Source organism: Wolffia australiana, chromosome 6 (assembly GCF_029677425.1).
Source record: "Wolffia australiana isolate 7733 chromosome 6, ASM2967742v1".
Classification (NCBI taxonomy): Eukaryota; Viridiplantae; Streptophyta; class Magnoliopsida; order Alismatales; family Araceae; genus Wolffia; species Wolffia australiana.
In genome coordinates, this window is record NC_135840.1 from 2060952 (window position 1) to 2070000 (window position 9049).

Genomic DNA, 9049 nt, shown 5'->3' on the forward strand with positions numbered 1-9049 from the left:
CCTCTTATACCAAAGGTAGACTGTTACATTTTGACCACTCAATTGTCTTATTGACTTTCTTGTTGCACCCAAACTAATCTGTTTAGAGTTCCATGACTAGGAACACAGGTCATAATCAAAGTACAACAGTCTATCCATAAAATGTCTTTGGTCTCCTGCATAAATTGACCGCTTTAGCGTCCCATGATGCCAATTTAACGTCCCAGTGCGAATAAGAAGGGAATCATAGTTTACTGTTTGATATGAATCAACCTAATAGTGCACCTTTGTTTTAAATTTTCGTAGGACATCATTTTTCATGTTTTACTTTTTAGATGAAATTACAGAATTTAGGAAACATCAAGAATTAAGGAATGGTATGAAGAACCAACACTGCGATGGTTAGGGAAGAGAGTGCATAAATTAATCATGCAATGATCCCAGATGCTGAACCGCTATTACCTGCCAGAGTAAATTCATATATATTCTTCTGATCATACTCTACTAAGGAATAATGGAAGTTATTTTAGAATTCCTCAACACTCAGCCACACTGGTAAGTTGATAAACACTCTCAATCTCGAGGTTCTAAATGTCCAACTGTTTTAATAATGCTTCAGTCTATTGTTTACATGAATGTTGAGAATTGATGATATGTTTTTAACAAAATTGAGGACAACCCAGTCAATAACATCCATTAAGATATTTGATTTTACAAGATTTTGAAGCTATAATAATTGTTCTTCCTATTCGAATTTTCCACTAGCTTCAAAATCTATCCATATGAGGGCAGGGAGTAGAGAGAGGAAATTTGAAATGAACAAAGATGAAAACAATTTAAATTAGAAAAGGCACTATACTCTTATTTCTTACAAGCCTCTACAATTTGATGCTGTAGTCAACAATAAAGCAGATTGTGGGATTTTTATAGTATTCTTTTGCTCCTCGTCATCAAATTTCGTCATCAAATTTCGTCCTCTACATGCATCATTCTCGTCATCAAATTTCAATGTGGTTTTTGTGCCTCAATGCAAGTAAGCAAACTCTCAAATCCCACGTGGATTAAACATAATTAAGAGACCATGCTTGGCAGTAACTCTCACTCTAATACCATATACATCCCAAGAGAGGGAGAGAAAAGCATAGAAAACCTAATAAAATAAAATAGATAGTGCAATAAAATGATAAAAGAATACATGCATCTCCTGCCAGGGAGACAAAAATGAAAATTTCAAGGGCCGTGCCCCAACCTATCTTTTCCAAATAACAAAGAGTATATAAAGAGAAAATTAGAAAACACATACTCACATTATGCTAATTGGACAAGACAGTGAGAAATTCCTCCTTGCCACTGAAACAACCGAGAATGAACAATCAGGCAGAGCTGGCGGGGCCCTGGTGGATCCCACCCTTCTTCTTGGACGGACCTGATTTTGCCACGTCCACAACAATCATCCACCCGTTGATTATCTGTCAATTTCAAGAGCCATAAATAAACTGGCACCAAAAGAATGTCGACAATAACAAGGATGACTCGTCATTGACCTCGTCTAAGGCTAGAATGACTAGGATGAAATCATCCTCATCATCATCATCATCCTAGCTAAAGGCGAATGATGAGGAAAATGACGACTTGTCATCGTCCTCCGTCATCTGAAAGAGTAAAAATGATAAGATAGTGATAATGGGCGATCGTCATCATCCATCAACAATTCACGTACTTAAGACGATGGCGAACTAGTCCCCACCATCTCAACAAATCCTCTCTAGAATTCGGGCATTCAATGAAGATGAAACAAAACTCAATTAAACTAAAGGGTTCCCTATGGTTATATCGGGATAAGAATGGTAGAAAAGGGAAATTACAAAAACAATCCTAGTCCTAACAAGGTAAGATAAAAAAAGTCGGCAGATTGATCACCTTGCCATTCATCTCCTTCATGGCCATTGCAGCGGCCTCTTCAGTGGTGTACTCAATAAAGGCATAGCCTTTAGATCTCTTTGAGATCGTGTCAATAATGATCTTAACTTTATAAAGATAAATCCATCGGCAATGAAAAAAATCGATTAGTGATGAACTGAATAATACAATGACTAGATGAACCCAACTTTCTCTCCTTAACCTCAGATAACATCTTGGATTAATGAGTTAGGAAGCTTTTACCTTCTACAAGATTGCCAAAGCCCTCGAACGCCTCTCGTAGGGTCTTTTCAGAGGTGTAAAAAGAAAGCCCTGCAATATAAATGCCAGAAAAAGTCATGACTCGTTGTGGTCTGATTGAGTAGATTCAATCGATTGCATGGACCATAATTACATTGGATTGATCCAATTGAAAATCCAGTCGACCGCCGACTCCTATTAGGATTAGGGTTCGGCAATTGGATCAAATCAGATCTAAAGATTTGGTGGACCGGTTGGACCTGATTGCGAACGGATTTAATCCAAAAGATTAGGTTGATCTGATTAAAAATCAGAACGATCAGAGACTACAGGGTGAAATTGATTTCTAAATCATAAATATAATTCTCCTTCTCAGTTTGATCACCATTCTTGGGTGATCTTCCCTCTTTTCTTGAAAAAGAAATTTCCAGAGAAGGAGCTAGAAAAATCTGGAAAAAACCAATTGTTTTGGTCAACGAAATTCCAAATTTTCTCATACAAAAACATTTTGTTCTTCAGTCTCGGCCGGGACAAATCATTCGCAGACAAATTATTTTTATTTAAAAAGAGGCAAATGAACTGCCAGGATGTATATATGTAAAAAGAGCGCCTGATGTAGTAAAAAAATCTTAATCAAAAAGCATCGAACTGATGACAATAAAAAAGGCGTACCTGCTACAAAGAGCCTTTTCGTTTTGATAGATGAGCTCTGCTCATTATCTTGTGCGTTTGATGATTTTGAACTTTGTTCTGAGTCATTACCTAAAAAAATTATACGATTAATTCAATTAACCGGACATGGGAAGGGAATTAAAAAATTAAATACTCCATGGATTTTATTATTTGAGGATCCCGAGACACAATAATATCACAGTCAATTATTATGTTTCAATTTTAGAAATAATAAATGAAAATAGTGCAAATTAACATACCGCCATAATTTTTATAAATCGAGTCCACATTCTCATCGCAGAGAATGCTACGGACCTCCTGCAGGTCTGACCACACATTGTAGAAAATGTTAGAATCTTAATAAACTTGATTCCATTTTAAAAAAATTAGGGATTGGCTGAATTACCCGCCAATCGTCGCGCACATTCCTCGTCAACCTGGCAGCAGAACCCTAAATCTTTCTCCCATGACAAGTGATAAATAGATGATTGTGCATCCCTCACGCTGCAATATATTTTTTACAAAAAAAATGAAAATTTTAAGATAAAAAACAGATTGCATCAGCGAATGATGACAAAGAGTTCTCAGTTCACCAAAAAGCCACTTACTTTCCTAGAATTTTGGCTAACGTCTGGGAATAATAATCCACTATCTGAGCCCTTGTGACGACTTCAACTCCTGGTTTCCGCATTCTCACTATCCAGCTACTTGAATCACTACTAGAAACAGAAAATTTGGGGCTAATTGATTGAGACTTGATGCCTTCATCTGGTCTTACTGCTAGGACATTCCCCAAACCTACGATGTGAGGAACAACTCATATGAATTCAAAATCACGAGGGCTTAAAAACTTGTTCTATCATAAATAAGATAAACGTATTTCATCCCCAAATAGCTCGTGGAAAGATTGTGCCATTTAGATAATGTATTGACCGATTATTCCGCCTATAACATATAATTTTTATCCTTTCCCTTTATCTCTTACTCTTCTCACTATAAACTCTATGTTTCTCCTCCTCCATGGTTATCACTCTCTTGCTCCTCTCTTCTTCATCTATCTCTCTCTCAGAATCCTTGCTTTAAATATTCTCTTTCTATCTCTCTCTCTCTAAATCATTTTCTTATCACTCTCTCTAAATTTTTAGCGCTCAACCTTCTCTGCGTCTCTCCTTCCTCTGCCTCAAATATTTCTCTCGTGCATTTATCCTATCTATCTCCCTCTCTTAATTCCTCTCTTTCTCTCTAATTTCTCTCTCCATCTAACTCCCTCTAAAAATTATTACTCTCAATACTTTCTCTTTCTATCTCTTCATATAAGTCTTCTCTCACATCACTACCTCCGACTAAATCTTCTTCCTCCCAACCCTCTCTTTCTCCCGCCTTCGTCTGTGTAGCTTATACTTCTCACTTCCTTTTTTCTCCTTTTCATTTCTAGTTATTCTTGCTCTTAACCCTTTATTTCTCTCCCCTTCCAGGTTCTCTCTCTCTAATTCCTCTCCTTCATCGAATTCTCTCTAACAATTATTCCTCTCGATACATCTTTCTCTCCAATATATATGTATCTTCAATATCTCTTACTCGTTCTTCCTCTTATTCTTCACCATCTCTCGCTAGTTTCTCTCTCATTCAAGAAAACCTCTTCCTAATTACTCTTGGCCTAGTACTACAGTACTCAAAAAAAAGAAATAAAAGAAAATTTTAGAGCATAAGGAACCTGAAAGAACCCTATAAGATTCCTCATCGACTTCGCAGCGGAAGCGATATGGATTTCCCCAAGACGCATCGTAAATACAAGACTGCGCCTCCTTCTCACTGTTCAACAACAAAAAATCAGCAGGAATTTGTCCCATAAACAAAGCAAACTCACAAAATCATAAGCAAAAACTACATATGCTCGGAATGAAAGCAAGAAGACTCACTCTCCAAGAACCCGAGCAAGAACCATGACGTAGTAATCCACAACGTCAGCCCTAGAAAATCCCACATCGGCTGGAGGATCCTCCATGTCGACACAAAACGAACGAGAAGACGTCGAAGGCAGAGAAAAATCAGTTTTTTGCGATGCCGCCAAGGATTGGAGCCCCCGGCGATTCATTCGGCGACAAGTCTCGGATCTCGCAACCCAAATCGACCCACAAATTTCTGAAGTAGATCTTACAGACCCATGTAATCGAATTGGCGGTAGACATCCGCGGGGAACGATGAGCTCCATTCCGGCACCCACTACACAGCAATTGGCATATGAAGAAGAAGGATACTTTACTCAGTACTTCACTCTTTTGAAGTTATCAAACATAAATAATTAAATATACTTCCCGGCCGAATTCATTTCCCCCTTCCAACCCAGTTCAGACACTAAAATAAGCCCATACTTTTAATAAATTCATTAGTGTTAAGAAATCTAACTTTTGATATCCAATTAAGTAGTGATTAATTTATTATTGGATGTTATTGATTATATTCATTAGAGTGTCATTAGTTGTGTATTTCCTTTATATCAAAATCGTCTCTTTTTCATCGTCGTCCTGTTCACTGTGGGTGGATGAAAATGACATTGTGATGATTTCTTAACATTAGAATGTTAAGAAATCTAATCTTGCTCTATAAATCAGCAAGGATTAGTCTAGTCTTGGTTTTATTGCTTATAGTGATTAAAATATCATGAATACTGTATTTCCTCTATCTCAAAATTGTCACTTTATCATTTGCATCCACTAAATATGAGCTGGATGATGATGATGATAAAGTGACAATTTTGAAATAAAGGAAATACATAGTTCGTGATATTTTAATCACTATAAGCCATAAAACCAAGACTAACCAATCATTACTGATTTTGAGAGCAAAAACGGCATTGCCCATTCGTCATCCAACCACACCTCTATCTCATCCAGACCAATTGGAATATGAAGAGGAGAAAAAAAACTGCATATATTTTTATCAGATGACAACTAACCTTTAAACAATTAGTAATAGTTTAGTGTTGGGCTTTAATTCTTATTATAATGTCATCAACTAGATACTTCCTCCATCCAACCCAGTTAAATTCATATATAAGAGAAAGATGCCAACAATGTTCCCTCTTCTGGCATCTAAATTTTCTTTCTTAAACAGTTCTAATTTTGGTGGTTATGGATTTTGCTCATAACCATAATAAAACATGGCATAGGTTTTGTAGTTCATCCATCCAACATCTTTCAACTGCAATGTTACGAGATCAAACGAACAATTTCCTTACACCCAACAAATAATTTTTACTGTTTAAAACAATATAATTAGTGTAGTTATGGGTTTAATGCTTGTAAATTAAAAAATATCTGAAAACACACTTCATCCATCCAACCAATTCAATTGCAATATAATTAAAATACAACATTTCCTATCAAATGAAATCATTTGTTAACTCTCTGAAAATAATAGTGTAATTTGGGTTTGTTGGTTACCAGAAATAAAAATATAATTTTTTTTACTTGTTTCTCAACTCAACCTAGTTCGACATGAATGTTAAAATAGAGTAGGCTACAATTATCTGAACATAATCTTCACCCTCTTAAACAAGTAGTAATTTTTTTGGCTCTTTAAATTAGAATAATAACATATTAGGGGCCAAATTATTTCTTCCTTCTAACGCAGTGCAGTTCAAACAATAAAGAGAAAGAAGCCTTTATTTTTTTCTATGACATTGACAAGTAATAATCTCTTTAAATTATTCATGGTAGTTTTTTTATATTTATTGGAAAATAATTACCAGAAGAGATTTGGTGTTTTGTACAATGAACCATGTGCTGTTCCAATATAAATAAAAGAAGATATTCTTTTTCAACCAAACGGAAATATCTTCTTGACCCTCAAAAACAGCTGTAAGAGTATAGTATTGTGGTTCATTCCTCACCAAAAATCAAAACTCGGCTTAAATATCATTCACTTTGTCAAATACAGAGCAATTAGATTATTGAGATCAACAAACTAATTCTTTTCAGTCGTATGGTGAAAATCTGTTGGTATTTTTAAAATAAATTATCTGCACTCTAAAGCAAGAATAATAATATAGTTAAGGCTTGATAGGTTACAGATTAACAAAAACATGCTAAATCATTTATCTTCTGTGTCCAATCTAGTGCAGGATTGCATGGTGAGCTAGAATAACTCTGTAAAATTATACTCATAATTTTTATTATCCTCTCTCTTTAGAGTATGCCAAGAAAAGAAATTATCTGCTACAGTCCCCCCCCCCAAAATGTGACGTTCTATCACTTAGGAGTGTATGAATTGTTCTCAATTTGCATATATTATGAACTGAAAGAAAAAAGAACTCTATCGGAGATTATTTTGTCAAAATATCTTTAAAAATTTATCCATTCTACTATGTAAATAAAAAATGTGCAGTTAAATTAATACATACTAAAATATCAATACAAAATTTTCAAGTTAAACTTTAGATCATGTTCTTAGGATTTCGAGGATTAACTAATGTGGATATGAACAAGAGTCAAATAACATTTGGATTTTTTCCTCCCAGTATCGTAGTCATTGCAGATGTCCCAAAGCAACCCTGATTTATTTATGGGCTTGGCTCTTTATGCCCATTGAGACCCACAAGTGATAGCTGTTTGATTTGATTAAAAACTTTCAAGTTGATGAGTTAATCTTTTAATGCGTGGGGCACAACTAAAGGCGCAACTTTAGGAGCGATGAAGCTGTGCAAGTCCTTTCAGGTTGGCTTACTGAAGACTAAGCCACCACAAGCGACTTATTTCAAAAACATTCTCAAATTTTCAATCTTCTGATGCGAATTCTAGTTATTGTAAGTTTCATCCTGAAATACAACCCATACTCTTATCTCTGCATCTTTCTCGGTTAACTTTAATAAAGTGATAACTCCTAATATCATATTACCGCTTGATCTATGAACCATTTTCCTTGCTTGGCACCCTGGCATTCTAATAATTGGATATTTTGAAGAAGGCAATCACATATCTAAGAAAAAAGCCTTCCGATTTATTCCATTGAATACTTCAATGCACAGAACACTGAAATCATGGTATGTGCGCCCACAAGCAAATTGAGCGTAATATTGTGAAAATACCTATGTGGAAAGGTAAGGGGAAAAAAGTTGAGTCCAAAATTTTAAGATAGCACTCCTAGAATGCGATCAAGCTTGATTCAATGTATTACATCATACATCAGTAGACAATTAATTCTTAGAAATCTGGTTCTTCCTACTCACTCTCTTCTACAATCTGCATGAACAAATAGATCAGCATCCATCAATAGACCCTGCATACCCAACTGCCCAGGAAATGACACGAAAAACAAAAAAACAAGTATATGCTTTCGTCGTATCAAAAAGAAGTTTACCGTGCTTTTCTATGTAGGTAAACAAATGAGTAACAAGAGGAAGAAAAAAAACAACTACAAGCCGAAGCCTGTTTCTTCCGTTACCACTGTTCTCCCAATCCATCCCTTCTGAATCTCACCAGCCTGTGAAGAAAAAAAATTTTGAAAAAAAAGACAACCGCTGGGCTCAGGGCTAGCCCACTGTTGAGATTTATTGATATTTTTTCACATTAACCCTGAAGCAAGAGGAAGAAGCTAAAGAAGCAAAAACTCATGCCCATCTCACCAAGAGCCGCATAGCCCAGAAGAAGGCTAGTCGTGCTCTCACATTGGCATCCAGAGAGAAGAAAAAAGTCAACAAGCGCCGCCTCCCATCTCAGTCAACATGGCCTTTGCCAGCAGGAAGCTGCGGTGACAGCTTTCCGAAGACGGCCGTCGCTTCTCATACTGCATAAATAATACAACACAAACAATCAACAATTGATTCATTTCTGCAAATTTTCAAATTTTTTAGAAATGTGGCCAAACCTCTGAGATGAAGGCATCTATTTCTGCTGCTGTCAGGCATTCCTCTTCGTCTCCGGCATCCTCTTTCCAGCCCAGGAGATGGAGAAGTCTCTCCTCTGCAGCAGGATCAAAAACCATGCTTTTATTTTCCTGGGTTGGGCTGCATCCAGAATTAATTATTGGCTCCTCTCCCTTCCCCAGGGTGGTCAACGCATTCTTGCTTTTGTCCGAGGACGATGCAGTTGAGCCTTCCGAGGTCTTCTTCCGAAGGGAGTTGAAGAAATCGTTTCTGTTTTGCTGCGCAACTGGCTTTCCGTTGGGCTGGGTGGGCTGCGGGCTTTTCAAAGAAGAGTTGACTGAGGCGGCAACAGGGGTGGAGGTTAAGGGTCTGATC

At 36.6% G+C, this 9049-nt stretch overlaps 2 protein-coding genes across 6 annotated transcripts in view; both read right to left on the minus strand.

Annotated features, from left to right (window-relative positions):
• Positions 1-1163: 1163 nt before the first annotated feature.
• LOC144704700 (organelle RRM domain-containing protein 1, chloroplastic-like) lies at positions 1164-5085 on the minus strand. Of its 2 annotated transcripts, none has more exons than XM_078577215.1 (9): positions 4731-5084; positions 4526-4623; positions 3420-3609; positions 3218-3315; positions 3072-3137; positions 2812-2901; positions 2143-2211; positions 1900-2006; positions 1164-1448 (listed from the first exon to the last, which is right to left on the minus strand). In XM_078577215.1, exons 1-9 carry the CDS (start codon positions 5021-5023, stop codon positions 1353-1355), a joined length of 1107 nt encoding a protein of 368 aa, XP_078433341.1. In that variant the 5' UTR covers positions 5024-5084; the 3' UTR covers positions 1164-1352. The 2 variants fall into 2 exon arrangements, 1 of the variants encoding a protein (XP_078433341.1); XR_013581888.1 differs by having other exon boundaries at positions 1414-1448; positions 1900-2001; positions 4731-5085.
• Positions 5086-8140: 3055 nt separating this feature from the next.
• The window catches only part of LOC144704488 (uncharacterized), a 3740-nt gene continuing 2831 nt past the window's right edge, over positions 8141-9049 (minus strand). For 3 of the 4 annotated variants that reach the window (XM_078576928.1, XM_078576929.1, XM_078576930.1), the window contains 2 exons: positions 8677-9049; positions 8141-8595 (listed from right to left, as the gene is read on the minus strand). The exon at positions 8677-9049 is cut by the window's right edge and continues 242 nt beyond it. In XM_078576928.1, the coding sequence (XP_078433054.1) occupies positions 8503-8595; positions 8677-9049 (466 nt within the window). In that variant the 3' untranslated portion in view covers positions 8141-8502. The remainder of the gene's footprint in view (positions 8596-8676) is intronic. The other variant, XR_013581823.1, reaches the window with a different exon arrangement.

Coding starts and splice junctions, on each gene's coding strand:
- LOC144704700 (XM_078577215.1), bottom strand. CDS start 5,023: ATGGAGCTCATCGTTCCCCGCGGATGTCTACCGCCAATTCGATTACAT. Junction 4,624..4,730: donor CTTGCTCGGGTTCTTGGAGA/GTGAGTCTTCTT, acceptor GTTGTTGAACAG/TGAGAAGGAGGCGCAGTCTT. Junction 2,212..2,811: donor GAAAAGGCTCTTTGTAGCAG/GTACGCCTTTTT, acceptor TTTATATTGCAG/GGCTTTCTTTTTACACCTCT.